This window comes from Acanthochromis polyacanthus, chromosome 11, assembly GCF_021347895.1.
Source record: "Acanthochromis polyacanthus isolate Apoly-LR-REF ecotype Palm Island chromosome 11, KAUST_Apoly_ChrSc, whole genome shotgun sequence".
Taxonomy (NCBI): domain Eukaryota; kingdom Metazoa; phylum Chordata; class Actinopteri; family Pomacentridae; genus Acanthochromis; species Acanthochromis polyacanthus.
In genome coordinates, this window is record NC_067123.1 from 26308510 (window position 1) to 26332733 (window position 24224).

Here is a 24224-nt window from a genome sequence, read left to right on the forward strand (position 1 = left end):
TGGTACATACAGCTACTTAAGACTTGATCTAAGCATATAAAGGCTACTTAAAGGCATCAAAAGCAACCTAAAGCTGACTGTCCTCAACAAGCCAACGAGCTTTATGCAATGAGAACTGAATCTACCACCTTAACACGCTCTCCAAGGACTGTTGTGATAGCCAGGGAAATGAGCTGAGAGCCTGTCCATGTCTGTAACGCCCAACGGAGACAGAGCCCACATAAGCCCTACTGGCCGACTCCCTCTTGCCGTACTGACTCGCTGTTTGACACAGTCTTGATCCCTTCTGCTCTGTCAGATGGAAAAGTGGAGCAAGCCGTATCAGCCATCCGCCCCCACCTCCTGGTGGCTGCACTGTAAAGTGTGTTAGTGTGTGTGTTTCTGCTTCCGTGGTGTGGGAAAGAAATATGAACGTATGAAAATTTGTCAAATGGTAAATATCTGATTGAAGGCTAAAATATATATATATATATATATATATATATATATATATATATATATATATTCTTTTTAGCATTTTGAAAACAAATGACATGCTCAAAAAATACTTTTCAATCTCAAAGCAATCTCTGACAAAACATCCATGGATCAAGCATTGAAACTAAGTAGAATAAAGAAGACGCTTTGTGTAAAGCACTGTCCCATATTATCTCGACCATGTTGTAAATGGGGGGGCTATTACCTTGTATTGACGTAAACATATGGAGGGCCATTTTGAGCCTCCTTATGTTTCTCATATACCTAATCTACCGCATCCTCAACGAAAGCAGTCTCTATAGAACCAATGGCATTCTATTATTGCTATCTCCCTAACTGATTCTCCTTACCTACTTGTCCTGTTTGGGGTCACAGTGAAGGATGGTGTCTCCTAGAAAGCAATACACTGGAGCTGGTTTACACACACTATGGACAGGAGTAATACACATCCAGACAAAAACATTCATGTATGGTTAGTCTATAGGATCCTATTACTTTAAGTTGACCATGTTAGCCACTGCTTCAATGTGTCACATTCAATGCACACTGTAGAATAAATGCTAGTTTACGTGTGTACATGAGCTGATGCTACATATGAAAACCTAAGATTGATGCTGGTTATGTAAAGCACAAAAATATAACAATTAAGACACCTGTACATTAGTTGCAATACCTGTTTAAAGAGAACTGCAGTTATTCTAAGCAGCTTTACAGGTTTTGGAGAATATTACTGCACATTAGAACGTGACCTGGATATCTGGATTTGTTGGACATTGGTTTGTTGTGGGGCTATTTGTGTTTGAACTTTGGGATTTAAGTATTCATTTGATTTTATTTTTTGTTAGTGTTGTGTTTCCTAAATGTAAGCTGTATGCAGAAGTGTATTTAGTCATCACAGTCTTGTAATATATTTAAATGTTTTTAACTGCACTGTCAGTTGAGTGCGAGTTATCAACCGATCAACATTAAAACCACCTGCCTAATATTGCGTGGATCCCCCTCATGTCCTCAAAAGGGTTCTGACCCCTTAAGGAGAAGGACCCTCTGAGGCGGTCTTGTGCTACACTAGGACTATGACAATGGAACCCAGTACGATGGGGCCTCTCTGGATCGGGCTTGTTCCATTGGGGAGTGCCCCTGTTGTTGGTCTGCAGCAATGTTCAGGTATGTGACAAAGTAACCTCCACAAGAACACCACGATCCAAACTTTCCCAGCAGAACATTGCACAAGTACAAAAAAACAAAACAAAACTGGGTAGCCCAATCTAATTTTGCCCAGTCAACAACTACACTCAAAGCTACATAACATTCCCTACTGTCCCAAAACCCAATGAAAGAAAAGTAAGAGCGAAACAAGATGCTGTGGTAGAGTTCATCATTATGGATATGAGACCCATTTGTGGAGGCAAAGGCTTCAGAAAATTAATGAAGAAATTGGTCTGTAACAACATTATCCCTAAAAGTGTCAGTGTTTCACACACTGTGTCCTGGAAATACAGCAATATGGAAGACGAAAGTTTAATCTTTGTTCGATGGGCTCACAGTTCATCAAATGATTACCCTGTCATCCTAGAAGCTGTGGATATTTGCTGTTTCTTGCTTATTTATGACAGCCTAAAATTACCCAAAAGGTAATGCAGACACGAGGTTTTGTGTGATACACTATTCTCAAGTTGTGTATTGTGAGTCTGACAGCATTATGGATGTGCAATGCTAAGTAGACGCAGTCGTTTTTTAACGTAAAGGAAGTGACTTTGAAAGTCAAACATATCCAAAAGGGACAGAAAATACACTGAATTTATTAATCAGTTCCTTCACTCATTTACTTCGGTTTACTTGTTTGTTTATTTCGCAGGGGAGATATAGATGGCATTTGGCAGGCCATGAATCTGCCAATATAGGAATTAAAATTGTCACACGCTTGGCTAAGGTCACAACTTACCGCCATGCCTTTTTTGTAAAGTAAATGCGATTACATTTTGGCCAGATTTGTGCCCAGCTAGTTTTTTGGCAGCGTGAAGAATATGCCTTTGACTTTTTTACTTCATTTAAGGTTGAGGCCGGTGCCAAAGCTGATAGTGGCTCCCGATGAGTCTGAGCCCAAAGCAAGCCTCAATCTACCGTGTCAGATTGAGGATGTTAAAGCCACTTGCGCTGCACACCAGGTCTTTATTACTCTGTGGCAGTGATGGGCGGCGATGGTGGGGGGGAGTAGGGTGGGGTTCCCGGCTCTTTAACCACTGATCCCCGATCAAACTGAAGACCAGTGGGGATTAGAAATAGGATTAAATGACCCTCAGCCCCTTCATGAGCTTACTGTCATCCATCCATCTAAAGTGTATATTACATTCATCTCTTCCTACTGGGATATATTTTTAAGCACGCTTTTAAATGAGATTGCTCAGTCGACTGAGCCTGTGTTGCATCGGTGTTTCAGCTTTGTCATTTGTGTGACAGCGAGTTGCTTCTGTGCTTATTAGAAATGGAATGGAAATGTATGAGTGAGGCATAAATAAATGTTTGAGCAGTGCGATGTATATTTTATAGATGCCAGCAAATCTTTCAACAATCTGAAGGAGCAACAGTAATCCATAATGCACCAGACACGCGATACGTGCTTCACAGCAGAGTGAGTGTGCGTCAGTGGGGGTTCGGTTAGATATCCCACACTGAGGCAGAGCGAGGGTCAAAGCACAGAGACGCCAGAGGCAAGGTCAGGAACCAGAGCAAAGACAAGTAGAACACCCATCATCATTTCCAGTGGAATAGAGAGACAGTAAGAGACAGCAGGAAAGGAAAGAAAGAGAGGGCGTTGGAGAGAGTATCAAGTGAGGATTCAAGATAGACAAAGATGACAACACGAAGACAGTCTTGTCAACTTCTTCTTTCATTCCAGTACCCTGTATACCTCTGTACACGATCAGAAAATGTGTATCTTTACTCCTGACAGTCTCCCTTTTCGTTGGCTAACCTGAGCTCGCAGGTTTGAACCCCGTAAAACTTTTATGGGAGCTAAACATAACGGCATCTATTCGAGCCGGCGATGCAAATGAAAACAGGTTGAGAGTTGGTTGAGCAGGGTGGGGAGAGACAGGCACATGGGGGAAGACAGGGAGGGATGGCAAGCTCAACGATTTGGGTGGGCAGATGGCACCGACATATGGGCCTGTTAGGGGCAAAATAAATAAATAAACACTCACACATAAATACTGAGATGAACTGTGAGTGCCACAAACTGTCGGCCAACTTAGCCAGCTGAGAGAGAGCTACTGCTGAAATCGCTCGCAGACTTCCAAATAGAGCACCGCTGCTTCAAATCACACGCGGCTATGATGGGGATGACAATAGGCTTTGCAGACACGAGCCTCGATGTGAGCTGTAATCTCCAAGTAAAGTGTACATTGCACATGTGAGCATTACGACAATTACACACAGAGAAACTAATCTGTTTCAAATGTAAATGCATTGGCATGCACTAAATGTAGGCTGCATATACAGATCACGGCGCGGCAAAGTTTCTTCTTTTCCACCTCAAAGCTGAACTTCCTTTCTGCCGCTGTCTGGCTCAACTGCTTGCCGTGTCTGCCCTCCCTCCACACTGCTATCTATACTTTCTCCACCTCTTGTCTGCCTTGTGCTCAACCCCTCAAAGCCTGTGGCTCAGTTAGAGAGACAGCCAGGTTGAGAGAGGTGATATCCTCCAGCAAACAAACGGCTGCTTTGTACAACATGTTCTCTGTCCATATCAATGCCATGCTCATGCCCAGCTCCAGTCAAGATCTGCTGCCTGGCACAAACAAACAAATGGTAGAGGACTGAGGTACTGACACGGTACAGCCAGGATATACAGGCAGGATATACGCACTATTTCGGTCCCTGTCCTCATCTCTGCATGCAAGATTTACAGGTGGTTGCATGCACGGGTTTGCATTTCGCAAATGATCGCGAGATTTTGCCGTGAAACCTCGACTTCTTATGTTTCACAGCCTCACACCCTTTAACTAAAAGCATCTCTGCAGGATGTTGTGATGACTCGAGGCTGTTTACACTGATACGCTGAAATCTGTGCATTAGCTCAGAATGTAAACAACCCATGGATCTCAAGAGCAGATTCTCGCAGTCAATTCAGGAGAGCAGGAACGGCTGACATGAGCATTAATATTTTGCTGATGGTCCCAGCTAGCTTCAGTGATTGTAATTGGAACATTATTTTTTGTAGTTTTGTGTTGCTTGCTACAGGATATAAAAACAATCCATACAGCATAGTAAATTTGATTATTGGCTGCATCTCTTGCACGCCGGTGTATTAGCATTTTAGTGCAGGGAAGTGTGTTTGTGTCCTCCTCTATGTATGTCTGCAAACATGTTACCTGATCCCTGGCAAACACATTTGGATGTTTTCCACATTCCTTCCAGTTTGGGTATGTTTGGTTGATAGTCATCACTGTCACATTGCCACTTTGCATTCTGTTTGGCTCCTTGCCCTCGTCGTGTCTGCAAATTTAATTTGATTGCAGCTGTAATCTGCCGGGTACTTAATTGACTTTGCCAAGCATTGTTCTCTCCCACCTTGATGGAGGGGTGGTTTGATAAGTTACAATGCCTTATCCTCTCCCTGTGAACCTGCCCTCCCATTGTGTGTGCTATTCACTGGAGAGCACTGCCCTAGAACTGGATAGACTAATGTAATCTCGAGGGGGGAGTCGAGCTGACCAGAATTTCTCCATCTTGTTGTCACATGAGACAGTGAGTCACTGGCTCTGTTGACGCATCATGTATCAAATATTTCTGATAAAAATGGCATTCATAGACAACTTATCTGTGTTAGCAAATGCATTTTGAAGGATATGCAATGTTGCCACAGTTGCATTCTAAATTGACACAACAATGAAGCAATCGACAAACCAGTCCCCACTCAAGGTATCTCAGAGTCTTTGTAATCAGATTACGTTCTCTCCACGATCATGGAACTGCTCGTAGGTGAACCGTCAAGTATAAGCTCTATACCAGCGAGGTGAGGTCCTGAAAGTGCACAGAATAACGGCAAGTTTGAATTCCGTCTGTTGACAAAGACGATGTGAGAAGGTTACAAACTGTAGTACAAGCAAGTGAGAAGACCTTGAGTAAAGAATGATCGGTTGAAAAGAAGAGAAAATGTTCATCGCCAGCGCAAAATTGTAAAAGAGATCTCGTGTTTCATCCATTGTTCAGCTTCATTGTTTTTCCTAATAAAATTACTCAGATAAATAATTAATGGCCTAAACCTAACAGCATGTCCCATATTTTTTTGGTCAATTAACCGCACTGACCTCAGCCCCCCAATACTTCCTCCCTCTGCTTTCTAGATAGTAGAACTCCGTCACACTTGCTCAATTAGAAAAAAAAAAAAATTCCTTGTAAATGTCCTCCAGGCAGCTTCTACACATGTTTGAGTGACAGGACTGAGTCTGAATATAGGCCATTCAAAGACAGTGGTTTGCAATAATTACAGTGCAATCAGACAATGACCTGGAACCAAAGCCGGGTTTAATGGCCATGAACAAGTTTAACTCCATTACTGACCAAAAGTCAATCACTATGTGGGTTAATGGCAACACCAGCATGATCAATTGTGCTGGTTTACATTATGTAGCCCACGAGCTGGTCCACTATTCAGGGGAAAAAGTCAGTGGCCTACTTTTACAAATGAGAAAAAGCCCATTAAGTAGAGACTAACACTTCAGGACAGTGATGGCCTGCGACTGCATTGTCCACATTAAACTAAATTCTCACAGTGGAATAAAGACGAGCAAATTAAACCTCCAACGTGGTGTGAGAAAAGGTAGAGACTGAAGAAGAGGGACAGCAACAAAGGCAAGCGGCTCCACGGAGGAGTTCTTAGCGATGTTACTTTTGAACTCTTAGCAGCACAGAGAGAACGGTGTTTGTTCTCAGGGAGTAATTTAATTACCACCAACACCGAAAACTTCATTAGACTGTTCTCAGTTCATTAATAAAATGAATCCGACTGGGCGAGGGAGCACACCAGATACACATCAGTGCGCACTCCGACAGACACATGTATCTCTGCACTGTACACACCAGCACCTGAACGCATGAGTATCTGAGTGTAACTTACGGGTTGCCGTAGTCCCAGACAACGCACTGAGGATCCGATGTACCCTGCAAGATACAGAGGGGAGAGGAGGGGGGAGAAACAGGGGAGGAGGAGAGGGGGGAGAAAAGATAAGCTGTTATTGCCAGTCGAGAGGATGAGTGAGAGAGAGAGGCAGGGAGAAGACAGAATAGCTCGTTGCCAGAGGAGAAAGAGTGATGCTGCATGGCCAATGGAGAGAGGTAAACAGACAATGAAAGAGAAGGATTGAGACAGACGGCAGGAGGGAGAGATGGAGAACGAGTCATTGTCAGAGGACGGAGCAGCAAATAGCTGATGCCGCTGCAGAAAAAAGGAAGGTGTACGGAGCCATGAATCGAGAGCGTTAGAAACAACAAAAGAAAAGCCATTTCATGGACAATAATATGCAGCAAGTTGGGGTCATAAACATCCTGCAGCTGAAAAAGCATTCAAATCCTTTCCTTAAGTACAAGCAGAGGGGGAAGTAGTGAAGTAAATGTAAACAACTATGAAGCAGTAAAAAACAAGCTAGGGAACTGAAGAAGTGGCCCTTTCAGTGTCACCAAAGTAAGTGCAAAGCATGTTAAATCTGGGGAAAAAAAGCTAGATAATTTCTCAAAAGGGACTAAATGTATACGATTTGCTGTCTCCTCATTGTTAATCCATCGACTCGCTGGAGCTAAAAGCCAATCGTTGGGGTCAAATGGCAGGTGAATCATGTGGTAATCAGAGCTCAGCGGCGCGTGATGGCAAAGCAAGAATTGCCACGACTCAATCAGTGAATGAATCAGAGGATCAATATCTTTAACTGACTCATCACAACTTGTTCCAGCGGTGATCTTCAGTGATATCTGCATTGATTATTTTTAAATGGATCTCCGGTGCCCTTTCAACCTGTACGCCTCATTTGATAAGGATTGGATTGTGGTTTAGGTGAACTTTACGGCTGTCTGGTCTGGATCACATTTTCAGTTTCTTTTGCATTTAGTCCTCAATGAAAAGAATGAAGAGACACAAAGGGCAGACAAACTGAGCAACTCTGATCCCAGCTGGAGAGAATCAACTATCCACTACACTTTCTGGGCTCTTCAGAGAAGAGTGGTCAGGCCTGCAGTTAATCACCCACAACTGAAATGCCACTTCTTCCACTGGGCTGATGCAGAGGAAAATGGATCCCTCTCTGTACTAGTCTGTTGGTCCTTCCTGAGTCCTGCATTACGCACTTTGCCTTTGAGCTCCCCCCTATGGCAAAGGGGATTATAGCAGTAATTCCACAGCCAGACTGCTGTGTCCATTATTAAACGGGTGATGTCCACATAAGACTGACTGCAGCCTGGGGATAATTTGAAGAAATTACTTCTTCATGAATGAGGAGCAAACTTTTAGTTTTTTTCTTCTGATAATCAACAGTGTTTTAAATGAGTTTAAAAAAGAAGGGGGAGAAAAGGAGTTGATGCACTTTCAAAACCCGCACTATGAGGATTTATTCCACCAAAGGCAAGGTCGTCCTTCTCGCTCCGTACAGTTCACAACTGATCTCCAATGAATCAGTGCATCCACTGGTCTCTGCAGTACCGGACTTGAAAGGACAGAATGATGCAACATTTATATAGAGAGGATCAGAGACGAGGTGACATGGATTGATGGATGACAGCGCTTTGTTCTGCCTCACACGTAGACCGCCGTCGCCGACATTAGATGTCCCTGGGCGTGCATTAGCGCGGCAAGCTCTGTTAGCATTCAGCTATCAATCAGCGAGCGCCGTGCCCGACTGTTCGCTACAGCAGGAGTGACACCTGTGTACTCCCACGATGTCTGCCTCCTCTTTAGTGCCTTGCATAGCGGCAGCGTCTGCTCAACGGAGGCCTCTCAAAGGGAGCAACGTGCGACTGTGATTCTGTCACGTTTGTGGACAGCAATAATGACATCCACCTTAAAAGCTCTGTCTTCTTTTTGTTTCTTTTCAAAGGAACAGCAGTTTTTTCTTCCCTGCATACGGTGAATGTGCTAAGCTAATAAAATTAAATGAACTAATGTAACAGAACATGACCGCACTGGTTCGAGGAGTCTTAAAAGTCTTTCAATTTCATATCAAATATTATAGATTTACACAATGAATTGGATCAGCAAGGGTGATGCTTCTTGACTGATGAAAGTAACCTAGATTACAGGGATATTACCAGGAAGGCTCATCGCTCAGGTTGGTAAAGCTAACTACAGCTGGCTATTATGACTGCAAAAGCTACATGAAGGATGGCTAAAGGAGGAGGGAGGAGGCTGTAGGGGAATACTTGGCATATGGTGCGCTGGTCTACTGTAGGGATACGGGGCTTTCTGGCCTCCTGCTTCCACACACAAGACACACACACACATGAGGGCACCAGGGAAATGCATAGAGGAATCTGACTGGAGCAGATGTCCTCTCAGTGAAGACATGACCCTGCACCGAGGCTCCCATACTCCCCTTTGAGAGCGAGGTCCGAGGCAGCTGATGCCAACGCCACTGCTTCAGGAGTTGGATGTTTCTACAGTGGCCAAGGTCGACACCAACCACAGCTGACGAGCATGGCAGGAGAGTTGGCACTCTTGAAGATATAATATTTATCGTGTGCACATTAATGCTTGTGTACAGTAGAGTTTTGTGGGGGAGTAACTGATAAGCAGACATTGTAACTGTAATTATGCTTAACCTTCATTTTGTTTGGTTCAGTTTAAACTAAATTTCCCAGTTGGGTTTTATTTGAAAGAGATAAAATTGAGATATATTTAATCTCGGTAGAACAACTAGCTAGTATCCTTTAACTAGCATCCTTTAGAGATGTTCTAAGTTGGATTTTGTTACCTGCATGCAGTCCGACTACAAATACAACATATCTAATGTATTAAAGACACAGCTGAATTTCTTTTTTTTTAAATCCTATATTTAGGAGTTGCTAAAACCAAAATTAATTACAAGTAGCAATAATGAATATGTGTGATTAAGACCATGAGTAGTGGTTCCATATCAAATGAATCCCACAATTAAAAATAATAAAAAACCCAAATTAATATTGTTTTAATCACTTGCATCTTCTGAAGTCGTGTGATTCTCTTGCTAAGTGTGAGATATGTATTCATTTCACAGTGTAGCATTAATTAAATTTCCACATCACATATTTCTCTTGATAATAGTTCAGAGTAAAGACGCTGTTCAAAATAGAGAATGTGGGACTGAGCGTTTTTGATGTGTGGAATATATGAAGATTACATAAATACATGGAAGCCAGGGTATCTTCTTTTCTCAGTCTATCTCTTGTGAATCCACCAAGACTTAGGGAAGAGTCATTCTAAATCATTGGAGAGCACTGGTTCGGGTTGTGCACAGCAGCATCTCCCCTGTGTCCACTGTCCTAGCAAAGGAGCTGCACTGTGTGCCAGAGAAGAGCCTGTCCTCAGCGGGAGCCTCCAGCTTGTAGTACAGAGCAGCATGCTCGGATCAGCATTAAGACATCATCCTCTAGACAGAGGGTGTACAACCTGCAGCGGCTTCTGCTCTGCCAAAATTGTTAAAAAGCAGAATAATAGGAAGATAAAAGATAGAGGCATATAAAGGAAATGCCATTATTATGTAATGAATCAGCGCTTTAAAGCAGGGAGATGGAGTAGCGGGGGATGGAGAATGAATACAAAGTCTCCTTAATGAAACACTGTGCAATAATTTTGACCCTTAGGTCCTGGTTGACGCAGCAAAAGACTGATTTCATTGGGAAAGTTTCAGCATGTGCGTATATTTATATATATATATATATATATATATATGCATGTTTGTGTTGTCTTGAGAGAACAATTAAATTTTCAACATTATTTTCAAAACTGTGCCCACCTTTTACGCAGCAGAATGGCTAATGAAACCCACTTCTTACTGAGGTCATGAAGCGTGCCTCTCATTAAACCAGCACTTAGTCCTTTCCACTGAAGACACCCCACGAGTCGTTTATAATAACACACTTCACTGTAATATAAACCGAATAGGTATCAGGAGACACTGCGATATAAAGAAGTCAAAAAGGTCTGCATTTATTCAGGCAATTCACTGAGCGCTGTGGCGCTTTATAGCATGCAGCACTTTCTGTTTCATCTGAACTCTGGAAACATGGGTCAGCAGGGAGAAGACTATTTCTTTAAAGCCTTAAACAAATTCATTTTCTTTACCCACTACTTGCTCAATCAACAAGTGCAATAATGAGTGAAATAATTTACATTTTTGTCGAATATAGCCCACATTGATATTACCAGGAAAATAAGGTGACTTTCCTGGTGGTTATTTTGAGTGGTTGTCTGTGGTGTTTGGCTACATTTGCATGATGAAAACAGAGGGAAAGTTCCTCATTTTCTTTTTGCAGTACTCTTGAAAAACAACTTGACTGTCCTGAAGCTTGTACAACAAAGCAGGATTTGAGGTCAGCGAGGTAAACTGAAGGTTCAGCCCAGGGTTTTTCAGAACTATGACGGTGGCTTGTTTATTACCAGGGTACATCGTCACGGTGACTAATGCTAAACGTCTAACTCGCTTCTCTCATGGAAACAGAATAATCGTTCCTGGAAGATCTCGCAGAGCTCGATGAGCAGAGAGTAAATGGAGAAGGTTGGAGTTTTTAGTGCCGCAAGAGATTTCAAACCCATTCCCCTGCTCTATAGGCCTTTGTAGAGCGATATAATCCTAAAGTAGAACCTGATTAAAACACTAAACCTTTATAGCCTCCTTGTTGACCTTATACGATTTGCAGTGATTCTACTTATCGGTTGAATGATGTTTTTACATTTGTTCTTTACTTGCTCACAAAACCATTAAAACCACCAGGGCTGCAGCTACTGTGTAATGTGCAATAACAAGGAGACTGAATGTGAGACTACTGAATTCGTCCTTCATACAACCATGAAAATAGTTACATTTTTACTATTTCATTAGATATTCTTGAAATAACTGTGTTTTTTTTAATTATTCTGTGGCATAAATTGACTAAATCTGCAATTCTGTTGTAAAATCGTGTGACACATGATGACAATTAAAACTGAATCTTGAATCTTGATTAAGGAGCCCAAATCTAAGCAACTTAGGACAGTGAAATTGACAAGCCTAGTAATTTTGCAGTGATAAAAACCAGAGTTTTTAGCCAGCTTTGCTTTCTGACTTTGGCAGCAGGAGTTGTGTTGCTTTTAGCCTGTACTATATTTTAAAAACTCCTCATACTGGTTTAGGATTCTAGTTTGTTCTTGTGAAAAAATATACAGCTCTAGACCTCTTCATGCTTACATCGGGTCATCTGATGCCAACTCCACTTCATTCAAGTGAATGCGCTTGTAGCCATTTTTGGAAACCCTACGTTGACTTGCTGAGCTGATAGTCAACTCTGAGTGACCATTTAGCCTGACTGACTGTGGAAGTTAAGTTTATTGAAGCCATGTCATGAAACTAAATGGTGGGTATGTTGAATTTGTCCCATAGAACAGGCTCCTGGAGAGCTGCCAGTTTTGTATTGCTTAAAAACAGTGTGGGTCATGCGGTTAGGTAAAGAAAAAGGAAATCACATTTTTAATTTACTTACATTCAAAAGCGGCGACAGCTCCACCACCACCATGGGCTCACTGGGTTGCGGTTCCGGTCGTACTGTCACAGTCAGGATCTTGGAGTTGATCACCGCAGGGGGACTGCAGAGATGCAAAGACATACTGTACAAATGAGTATTATTTTCAGGGGATTTTGCATCACATTCAAGCAGGGCTCAGACTGTGCCTTTGATTTTGAATAATGACATAAAAAACTGCTGGTGAGCTCTTTCTCTTTCTCGTATACATGCATGCACTCAGATCACTCCCATGTTTCGGAGGGCTTTCGAGCGTATTTGCAAAGTATCATGCAAAAAAAGCTAACGAAGGAGACGGAAATCAAAAGAGAGCGCTTTAGTAAAAACAGAATACAAGACCTATTAACATTCAGCACAGCTACAGGGAGAAAAGGGTTTTAACAGATCCAGCTCATCCACAACCAAGAGCGCTGACCTGAATAAAAGGGCCCGGGGCCAGTGCAAACACCATATCACAGTAGCCTTTTGACAACCTCCTGATTTCCTTAAAATTTTATCTTTTGCAAGTTCTAGGTATGTTTCGTGACCCATTCGGCCTGCACCAATTCTTAGCCCACTGTACACTTCCAAAAATACAATGACAGCACAAAAGAAAGGAAAAAACATCGAGGAAATGTACTTTCTAAAAGAAATCTGATAAGCAAGCCGACAGAAGGAGAGGAGACAAGCAACAGAGAGGACATTAGAAGGAGACTAAGGCAGGATTGGAGTCTGGAATGAGATCGAGGGAAGGAGCTACAGAAGAAAGGGGCACGGAAATGGAAAGGTAGTGAGAACAGAGATGAAAGAAAACAAAAGCGAATACAAGGGAGGAAAAAAAGTCAGACAAAGTGCTGGGAAAAAGAGTAGCAGAAAGGTAAAAGAGAGGACAAGAAAATAAGAAGAAGGTGAATTAAAGTTCACCAAAAAAAAAGAATAGCTATATACTCACTTTGGTGCAGGTAAGATCACACCCAGTGTCCTATACAAGATGGCTCCGATGACATAGTACACTGTAGATTCTGAGTCCGTTTCTGTCTCTGAAAGAAAAGAACATTTTGTAACTGATCAGACCAAAGAGATGCTCTGGTTTGGCTGCAACACCTTCAAGATAAATTATAAATGCACGATTCCATCAATACTTTAATGTGGTGTATCTCTCGTCATCGTGTGCAAAACGCTCTTGAACACTGAAAACAAAGACATTTCTGGAGAAGCAAGAACAGCTCAAAAAGAGGGAAAACCAATAACAATTCACGTTTCCCATCTTAGATTTAAAAAGACCAAATAAACAGGTAAGTGGGTCATTCAGAATATGACATAAGCAGATTGTATGTTGATAAGGGAGATACAGGAAGGTATAACAATATAGGTAAACAGTTTAGCTCAAAAGCCACCAGCAGGTTTAAAAATCATGTTAGCTTTACAAAGGAATTGCCAAAATCCCATCCTGTATCAGAACTCAGAAACTTTCCACTTCCTTGAATCAATAATCTGTGACTTACAACATTTCACCCAACACATTTCATTCTATATGTCTCATCTAAAATTTTGTTTGCCCTAATCAGAACAATGTTGTTCTCCAAATCTGAAACCAGTCCATTACTGACTCACTTGCAACCAAAAGGCATGTGACAAAAACTCTAGGTGTTTTTAGCTAAACTGGGCTGAACTGCAGGCAGTGTTTAAACAGAGCAGATAGGAGGCAAGGAAACAAGTTAAACATCAAACACTTGTTGGCATGCGGAAAACAATGTCGTAGATTTGATTCAAGGTTTTAGCAATTTTACATTAAATAAATACTGAAACCAATTCAAGTATCTTTTATCGTTTTTACGATTTATGTCATGAGAACTATCTCAGACTGCAGAGAAGCCAAGGCTGTGCTGCTTCCACAGAGGTGGAAGAATTGTGACAGGAGAAAAAGCACTCTGTAGAGTTCAGAAGGGTTAAAAGTAAAAACTCAAATTTCTCTAGGCACTATTAAGCCTAATAATTTAATATTTAGGCTGGAGTGCTGCAATTTAGGGCTAATTAAATCTGAGCCAACCTTTTATTGATCGAATAAATGCATTTATTAGGTGGTGAAGCAAACAAGCAATGCTTTCAAACATCTCATCAATCCGCAATTTCAGCTTCATTTATTTATGCATCATTGACAAATGCCCTGCTGGCTATATCAAAACAGGTAGTCAGTAAACTGCAGTGCCTTCTTGAAGCATTTGACAGCTACATATTACATCCTTATTATGCTTCTGAGATGTAAAAGGAAGTCAGATGCTCGATCCTGGTTTCACACTCTGCGTGGGCAGAGACACTGTTTGTGTCAATTTGTTTGCCTTTGAGCAGCTAGTAGCTCGCTTATGGCTCAGCTAGACCTGCTGCAATACAGAAGCCTCGTTTCAAAAACCAAGTCCTTCACTGCAGCACGCACTAAACTTTTGCTGGTGTTTCAGACGTCTTTACACAACGTCCTTGCCGCTCTCGCTTTTTGCTTGTTTCAAATCCCCTTTCTTTCTGTCCTCCTCCTGAGCACCCGCCCCTCTTGTCCTCCTTTGTTGTTGTTGCTATTCACCAGCCCACTTTTCAACTATACCACCCTCTTCAGTGGTCCTCCTTTACAACTCCTTTGCCTTCCCATGACTCTATTCAGTGTTCTTTCACTAAAAAGAGCAGGGGCTCCCAAGGAGACATAGTGTCCCTCTGTAAATGTCACTTTGTCTCAAGTGAGGGGAGGCAAAAGGAAGCAGAGAGGAAAAGTATGAGGGAAAGAGTTCATGTTGAGAGATGCCACTCCCTCCTTTGCCCTTTTAGGCTGCGAGAAGCAATGGATGAGCATCAGCAGAGAAAGAGGAGGAGACAGAGGGGGCTGATGGTATCAGACGTACTGGGTGACTCATCCAAAATCTGTCTGCCTGCTGCCTGAGAGGTAATACTCGGGAAGAGAGATAGCTGTGCGAGACAGTCGAGGGGGAGAAGGAAGAAGAGACAAAAAGATCTCGACAGTGGGAAAAAAAAGGGCAATTTTGAGACTGTGAGGAGGCAAAAAACAGATCAAAGTCAGCATGAGAAAGCCTGTGAGTTTGATGGATCCTAATTGGACAGTGTCTGCAAAGGCATGCAAATGAGAGAGTCAGTGTATTATGGGTAAATGGTAAATCAGTATGTGAGGGGGTGGCGCTCCAATGCTCAAGGATGATTAATGCCACAAAAGCACTCAATCACAAAACTCTAATTTCCCATGAACACACTTTTCGTCACTCTCCCCTTGCTGAACATCCAGATGATTGGTGGTCAAGCAGTAATCCGGCAAAATGGCAAACCACCAGTCACCAGCTGTGAACTTTAGTGTGCCGTTTATCAGGAAAAGATATGCTTGGAGTTGATGCTAAGCCATAATTTACGGGTTTAATCAAAGATCAAAAGCGCCATCCTAGCAGCTCCTTGTGAGTCACTCTTTTTCTCTCTTCCAGGATTCTTCTGCAGTTTTGCTACTTTTTTTCTACTGTGTATATGACACAGAAGATGGACAATCTTAGCTTTCACCCATCTGCACATCGTGACAGGATAATATTCTCATCATCAGAAATACTTAGTCACTAACATGCCAAATACTTAGGGGCAGTGATAATAACTTTCTCATCTAACTTCTTGCTTCCTACTATTTTTCTCTGAATTAAATATAATGTATGTAACAATTTCTAACTAATCAAGCTGCTTCTTGGGCCGGTAGTTACAAATTTTAGGATATATGCATGTCTAGTTTGTTTTGATTTTTACCAAGAAGCAGACAAGACTAATAGAGCTTGCAGATGCGCTGTCCAAGATCCAAAAATACTCAATGAAAGCAGCTGCCTGGAACAGTTACCATTGTAATTTTAACCGATAGTGGGTCAAGCAATGCAGTCAGAAGCTAATGTTTATTGCTGATGAGACAGGCATTTTCTAATCCCTCACCCAGCATTGCAGTCACATTTCTTGCCAATGAGCAGTGCCTTTGCTCACCAAATTAGAAGCATCCATTTAAAATCATTTCTTAAAGTTTCCACACTGGAATTAATCTTCTTCGTAGACACATGTATCTTTACAAATCTAGAATCAACAGGTCTACCTCTACGTTTTCCTTCTGCAGAAAGTTGTAACTCCAGGAAGACCACCAGTTTCCCAAGAAAAAATACATTTCAGGATGAATCTGGCCCTTTCATCTATGCCCCCGCCATTCATGTCTCCTCTTCCAATGGATTTAGCCACTTGTCAGTTTTCTCCAGTTGGCATGAATGCAGTTGGCCATCAAAGTGAAATCAATTGTCCTCAAAACAATCCAAAGCGTAATCCGCTATAGCAATTAGCTTATGGAGTTTCCCTGTAAATCCCTAATGCAGTTATGATAATGGCAGTTTCAGGCTACTACGTTCTGTGTTTGCTTTCAGTCAAGCCCAGAGACGAGCTTTAAATGACTTGCGTAAAAAAAATCCTGTTTATTTTGAAAGCAACTACAGGCTTGCACCAATATACATTCTTCTGTAGGAGTCTTGTTTGTCTGAATGGCTTCAAACTAAGTGGCATTGGTACAACCCATACAGCTGGTATAGTCAGTATATATCAGATTAAAATAAACTGGAATTATCCTTTAATGTGCAGGTATGAAAGCTTTACCATTCTTCACATTGTCACTCTTTAAGAACAAATGGGACATCTTGGGAAATGCTCTTCTGTATTCTCTTAAAAATGCACAGCTTGCTGATTCACATTTTGAAACTCTGCATACTAGCAAGTATAACTGCAAAAGTCAATCTTCTCCACGTTATTAGACTGTAGAGCTCATGTGGTTTGCGCTCTTGCTTGAGTTATCCCTAAAAGTTAACGATGCATTGCCGTGTTCATGTACCAACAATGGGGCATTTCAAATATGAAGCCATTCCTGACTTGTATGTTTGGATCTCGGGAGCATAACAGAATGTGCTGTCTGTATGTGTGTTGGCGAGAGAAAAAAAAAGGGCAGCCGTGGGAGAGAGGGAGTTTGTCACCTCGAAAATCAGTGAAGAACAGCCCCAGCCTCTGCCCACCGAAGCGATTCATGAACCTATCAATTGGCTGCGTGTATGTGCGCCAGTGTGTGCACGTGTACACACAAAGGTACCGATGGGCCTTTATGAGCATGTTTAAGCTGTCCATCTGAAATAGGCTTTCATTACGGGGTAAATGAACCAAACAAACTGATAGCAATCAACTGAAGATCTCAACTCATGGACTGCCAATGGGAAGAGGCAGAGTTCCCACAGGGGCAAAAGAGTATTAATAACGTCCTAACTCATGAGGCAATACTCGGCTTGGATGAAACAATTTACCAAATAGCGCATGCTAAAATGGCAATGGCATGTGTTGAATATCGCATGAGAAAATCCCAGTGTAAATGTGCTGCAGCTGGTCACTTTTATTGCACAATAAGCACCACGAGATACATAATATCCACCGTTGCAAATTATGAGGGTAATGGACACAAAAAAAACCCCCAAAAAACAGCAAGATGGTGGTGGAAATGAACCATAACAAGCTGCAAAAATGAAACAGAAAGACATGACAAATGGAGAATTGTAAGGAAGAAAACATGCAGCATTGAACAGCCCTAACAAACACCCCAGTCTTCAAGTCTTCAACCTCTCCGATACCCACATTTACTGTTCTGTAAAATGTGGGGAAAGAACTTGAACACAATAACTTGCAGACAAACCATAAACAGGTTCTGTAACATGTAAAGTGTAAGATGATTTAAAGCGAGCATATTGTGCTGTGCATAATAGAGAGATTGAGGTTAGCATACAGGCTGTCTTGAATGCCAATCAAAGAGAGTCTGTCATCAGTGTGAGCTCAGAGGTCGGAGGGAGCTCTGCACTCCTGGTCTGCAGCCTCTCTGAATTTTATTTGGGGTAAGGGATGAGGTGCCAGACAGAAAGACTGCCAGTGTAATTTCCTGTGGGACGTAACCTTTGCCTTTGTTGGTAGTGGATCACATCTGCCTCAGTAATTATCCTATCTAGTATGAACCTCTTCCTGCCTATCCTTATATCCCTTTGTGTCCCCGTTACAACTTTAGCTCAAGTGCATTCTAGAATCATGTTGTTTTCTGCTCTTTTTTTATTTCTTTGTGTGTATCTGAACAATGTCTTTTCCTGTTTCTTGCAGTTTCCTGGGAACAATGTGGAATTAAATAGGATAATAGTTAAGACTAACAGCATTTGACAATCTGGTGTCGCTAGATTTTCAAAATTGCATGAGGACTTGAATTTCAGCACATTTCTTTCCAGATGATCGACCTGCATCTACTTGGAAACCTTCCAGGGACTCTTTTCAGTCCATGTCCTTCTCAGCGTTACCCTTTAACATCCTTAAGAAACTGTCTATATTATACAATGACATACTCTCTGAGTATGGGCATTTACACTGAGGCAGACCTTGGTCAAAGAAAGCATTGAGTGGGGTGATCCTCATATGTTTAAGATCCAAGAATGAGAGCGAAAATGACAACTACGGTCCTTTAAGTCTGGTATACATGTTTGCAGGTCTCAACAACAATTGTTACTCGAAAAATCCTCAAAACTAATACAACAGATCTTGTGTGTTATGTATACAGACACTTAACACAATGAGTAGTAGAGATAAGTTCAAAAAAAAAAAAAAAAGCCCAAAGTTTGGACCAACCCTGGCCACTGGATATGTGCGTTAGTTTGCTTACCCTCGACTGGGATGGTGAACACCTCTTTAGGGATGTAAAGCTTGTCTTCTGCTGTTCTGGCCCAGTCCTTCATCCCTCTCCGCCCCTTCATGGGGAAGTTGATATCGCTGGAAACTGCTGACACTGGCTCTCGCTGGATGGTTATCACTGGATAAACAAGAGACAAGAAAAACACTTGAAACTCACTGCAGAGGAAAACTGAGGCTTCAGCAAAGACCACTGCTTAAAGGTAAGCTAGAAGAACGAGAAGAATGAAAGCAAAAATCCCACCTTGAAAGGTCACATTAATTTTTAAATGAAGTAAATAAACATCTTGGCTGAATCTCACTGAGGCTGAAAAAAAATGGTGAAAAATTCACACTCAAACTCTGACCTTAACTCTATATAATGCCAAGTAATATCAGCAAACGTTAATGGTGTAAAAACTGTCTCCTTCACGCACTATAAGGTCTCAGCATTGTGTGACACTCACTGAGATTGTTGGTAACCACTAGAAAACTTTGAAAAGGCTTCTGGGCTTCTCCAATGAGGTGAATGAAATCTTCTAATATCCTCATCAGCAAAGCGGCACCGGGAGCGACCTATGGATGCAAAAGAAAAGGTGCCCAATGAAAAATGTTTATTCACTGCATTATATAGACCACTGAATGTGTCTCAGTTCTGTAAAATGTAATTATGTTGGATAAAATATCATATTTTCTTGCTGGTTTATCATGCCCAGATGGCAAGTAAACACACCTCAACCCAAGGGCATCGAGCTGCGTCACACATAAACAAATATACAAGGACACGCACACAGACAGACAGCAGTTTAACTAACAGGTTGCCATTGTGTTTTGTGAACAGGTGTGCTTTTATGACTCTAGCAGTAAAAAGACAATATATGCTGTGGTCAAAGCCACCCTCACACACACATCCACATCCACATATGTATTTGCATGCATTTAAGACACTTGGTACAGTGGAAGCCACTAATTATGCTAAATAAGTGTGCAGAGGCAAACACATCACCACACATTGTAATAAATAAAAGGCTTTACCTGGTGAGCATCCTCCCATTTCTCTCGATTTTCGATGTCCAACATGAGGCTGACTATCTGGAAGAATTTCTACACACAAAACAAACAGGTATTCATTTGTTAAAGAAGAATCATCACCTCAAAACTAACTTGTAACCTACATTCACCTCTACTAACCTACCAGTAACTAGCACTGCAGCAATACTGCAGTTAATTCTGTCAATTCTAGTACAGTAGACGTCTATACACAGGCATAGTGTAAAACATTAAAAAAAAATCTCTGTCACATGATTGAGTGAGACAGCAGCATTTTGCTCCCTTTTACAGGCAGTGAAAAGAGAAAAACGCTGCTAAAAATCCCCCCATTGAGGCCATAGCAACTGTGCAGCTCCAGTTCATTGTTATGCACACCCTGTGCAGTAGAAAGTGGAGCTTCTACATGAAATAAATTTCAAGGTGTAGCGGGTGTAGCGCTGTGTGTGAGACTGTATCGGTGATTTGTGACTTGGCTCAGAGGCTCTGCACTCTACCTGCACGTCGTCGGGAGCTGGGATGTAGGTTGCTCTTTTGAAGGTGTCCGTCACATTTCGCAGGATCTCCGTGGAAAAGAGAAGGTCGCCACTGTAGTAGCTCCTCCTCTGCAAGAGCTCCAGGAGACTCCGTACGATCTGAGACATGCCCTCCCCAGCCAGGGTCCTCTGACCCTTCGCGAGATGCTCTCGTAACTACAACGCGTAGAGAGAGACAGAAATTCAGAAGGGTTTCATGTCTGCTTGATGATTAAATGCAAGCCCTTTGGCACTTACTGATGCACATGTGTTGCTGCTCAAAATGTGCAGCTGGTAAAAGTGACAAAAAGAGCAAGACCAAACAACCACGATTGTGTTTTTGACAAAGGAATCACAGTAATATTTTGGATGTGAGCTTAAAGACATATACACACACACACACACACACACACACACACACACACACAGGAGTGTATATGTACATGGTTGGATTTTTTTGTGTTTGTGCTTAAAATAGACATGCAAAAAAGAGGCCTCGCAGCACTTTCAGGCAGAAACTGGATCTCATCATTTCAGAGAAAGAGATACACAAAGCAAGACTGTGTGTGAATGTGAAATGCAGAGGGAGAGAGGTAGAAAGAGGGAGGCAGAGTGAGAGGGACTGGAAGAACAGAAGATAACAGCAATCACACAAAATTAATTATTGACTCCTGGTGTTAATGAAAGGTTGGAACAGAAGCTAAACAGTGCAATCAGCGCCGTCACGCACAATCCCTGACCCTCATCTCCTTCTGCCATCATCGAGTAGATGGAAAAGGTTGAAGTTCACAGAGCAGGAAAACAGTCTCGCTGATGAACACATTCATTAGCCATATTCATTAATTGATAAGTGTGAGTGCAAAACTCTGGAAAAGCTAATTAGAGATAGTGGCAAGCCTCGAGTAAAGGCACTCTTCTATTTTGAGAAAACTTTTTGAAAAAAAAAACATTAAAAAAAACAAAGGTACACAGAGGTATATTATGGGTATTAAGGTGTAAATTCCAGAAGAACTTGTGAAAACCTTTCTTCACTTTCTCTGAAACTCACTTAAGACACAGATAAACCTGATGAAAGTGAGCTGTGATTGAAAGTAATACAGCAATTAATTGACAAACACCTTATTTGTCCTTGTTGTCGCTGGAGATCACAGAAAATATAATCAGTAGAAGGAGTTTCTGAATTCGGCAGTACTTATTTGTTGAACAGGAACTTACAGATAAATGTAAATATCTATATTCAAGTGAGATGCATCTGGCGAAGCTCGGAGGACCCCAGAAAGCAACTCCATTATTGTCCAGCATACAACGACGACTAGCAGATCCTAGGAAAACAAAAATAAAAAAGAACAATATTTAAAAGAGAATGCAACAAATCTAAAAATGTAATCAAATCTGAACAACTGCTGTGAATGCAGAGTAAAGCACAAACCACATTTAATTTAAATTCTGAAACTGTGTACTCCCATTTATCATACAGTTTGGGGTAATATACACATTCTGACTGCTCAGTGGATTTTTTATTTAGACATTGGGAGCAATATTGTCATTTATAAAACATTAAAATAAAGGTCAAGTTTTCTCATGTGCCTTTTCCTAGAGTAAAATGTTGGGATTGTTACAACTACAAGATGTTTCATAGTAGCAGTTCTCCAGTGTTCTCCAGCCTAGACTTTACAGGCAGAAGATAAACAAGTGACCGTTGCCAAAATACTTCATCAAGACAAAACCTTTTAAACCAAATAAAAACACAATAAAAGTGTTTCTCTCTCTCTTTTTTTAATCAGTCGTAGATGGACAAAGTAATTAAATGTAAAGTTTCTCGGTTAATTAAATGCGACACTTTGATTTAAGATCAAATGTGACATGCTTTAAGCTGTAAAGTTCACTGGCAGGCTACTGGATTCTGTCAGGCGTGTCGATGCCAGAGGCAATGCCGTAGTAGTGGCTTTAATTCTGAAGTACCAATGTTTCTTTTTGTTTCTGCTTGTGGAAGTTCACAGAAAAGGTCTGGCGGTTTCAGAATGAAGGCACTTTTAGATTGGAAGTACAGTGATAATCAATATATACATGAGGTTTGACTACATTCAAGCAGGACACATCTGCTGTATTTATTAAGTGCATATGCTGGTTAATGTATGAGTTGGAAGTGTGTATCAAAAAAGCAATATAATTTTAGAAAAAAAATAATTTTCTGGGCTTCAGACATGAATATGGGTACTTAAGTCCATCTTTATTTTTCTCTTTCTGTTTCTGGCTCTGCTCAGGCTGTGTACCTGCTGTTAATGCACATTTATGGAGGTAACACATTCTGTAGTCTCTATTGGATGTTTTCCATTTTCCATGCTAATGTAGATTCATGATTCTAACAAAAAGGCTCCTGCACACTGTCTATCTTGATAAAAATCTATTTTTTTTTGCGACGCGGTAGACCTTCATCAGGCAAATGGTTTGTGACAAAGATAAGCCATTTTAAATAGGGAGTTGCTGTATGTCTGTAATCATCATTCATGTTCCCCACAGAAGGAGACCAGAGGGAGAAATCCAGTCAAGTAATACAGATATGTTTTGTACCCTATTCCCGATGGAAACTACTGCTGTAGCAATCATGCACGGTGCAGTAACACCATGGAAAGTAATCATTTTTCTAATCCCCACATGACAAAAAATATTGCCCATCACCAATGTCATCAGCTGTGTATCCACACATGGGATCTATAGGGTACACTGCCAATGTGGGACTGCATACTATGGAAAAAACACCAGACAACAAACGATCAGTGTGCTCAAAAGCACAATATGGCAAAATGATCAGCCACCATAGCACCTCTTCATTTCGTGTCCGTGGGTTCAAACTTGTCGCCCAGAGACGGTGATCATATAAAATTCTCCAACAGTGTGAGGCTTACTAGATTTTCACTCTTCAAACTTTGGTTCCTAAGTGACTAAATGATGCATTATTTCTTTGTATTTTCCTGTGACTCCTTAAATATAATATTTTTTGTGCATATAATTTGCTAGACTGCTTTCTGAATTTTACTGCTGCACAGTGGATCTGTGGTTAGCACTGTTGCCTTGCAGCTGGAAGATCCCCCGGTTTGCGTCCCACCTGGCTGCCCAGCCTTCGCCCCCAAGTCAGCTTGCATAGACTCCAGCCCCACCGTGACCCTAATGAGGATTAAATGGTCTACAGATAATGGATGGATGTTTTCTGAATGTCCTTCCTGATTAAACTCAACTCAAGGGATTTCTTTACCAGACAGCCTATGATATGAAAATGTGCATATATTATCAAGTTTATTCACTGATGTAAACTGTTGATTTCATCCATGTATAAATGTATGCACTGATACCGCATTTATTTTTTCAGACCTTAATGTTTACTGTATTTACATATCGTACAGGCTATGGTCTTGAATATATTTATTGTTGATATAAATATATTACTGATGTTAACCTTTTCACTGTATGCTAAGTTAAACGTAATCTCCTTAATGTGTGTACTTTTTTTCCATTGCAGTTGCCTCTGGAGGCCTGTAGGATTTATTTATAGTAACTTAATTTAATGTATACAGTCCTGCCACGGTACAGGTACACACGTGGACAAAATTGTTGGTACCCCTCAGTTAAAGAAGGAAAAACCCACAATTCTCACTGAAATCACTTGAAACTCACAAAAGTAACAATAAATAAAAATTTATTGAAAATTAAATAATCAAAATCAGCCATCAC

The 24224-nt window shown here is 41.3% G+C and overlaps 1 protein-coding gene across 16 annotated transcripts in view; it reads right to left on the reverse strand.

Moving 5' to 3' along the window:
• adgrb2 (adhesion G protein-coupled receptor B2) overlaps nt 1-24224 on the reverse strand; it is a 238144-nt gene that overhangs the window by 71337 nt on the left and 142583 nt on the right. For 14 of the 16 annotated variants that reach the window (XM_051955144.1, XM_051955145.1, XM_051955141.1 and 11 more), the window contains 8 exons: nt 21711-21817; nt 20478-20672; nt 19969-20037; nt 19401-19509; nt 18929-19075; nt 13148-13235; nt 12178-12301; nt 6596-6639 (listed from right to left, as the gene is read on the reverse strand). In XM_051955144.1, coding sequence (XP_051811104.1) covers nt 6596-6639; nt 12178-12301; nt 13148-13235; nt 18929-19075; nt 19401-19509; nt 19969-20037; nt 20478-20672; nt 21711-21817 — 883 coding nt within the window. The remainder of the gene's footprint in view (nt 1-6595; nt 6640-12177; nt 12302-13147; nt 13236-18928; nt 19076-19400; nt 19510-19968; nt 20038-20477; nt 20673-21710; nt 21818-24224) is intronic. The other 2 variants (XM_022194367.2, XM_051955143.1) reach the window with 1 other exon arrangement.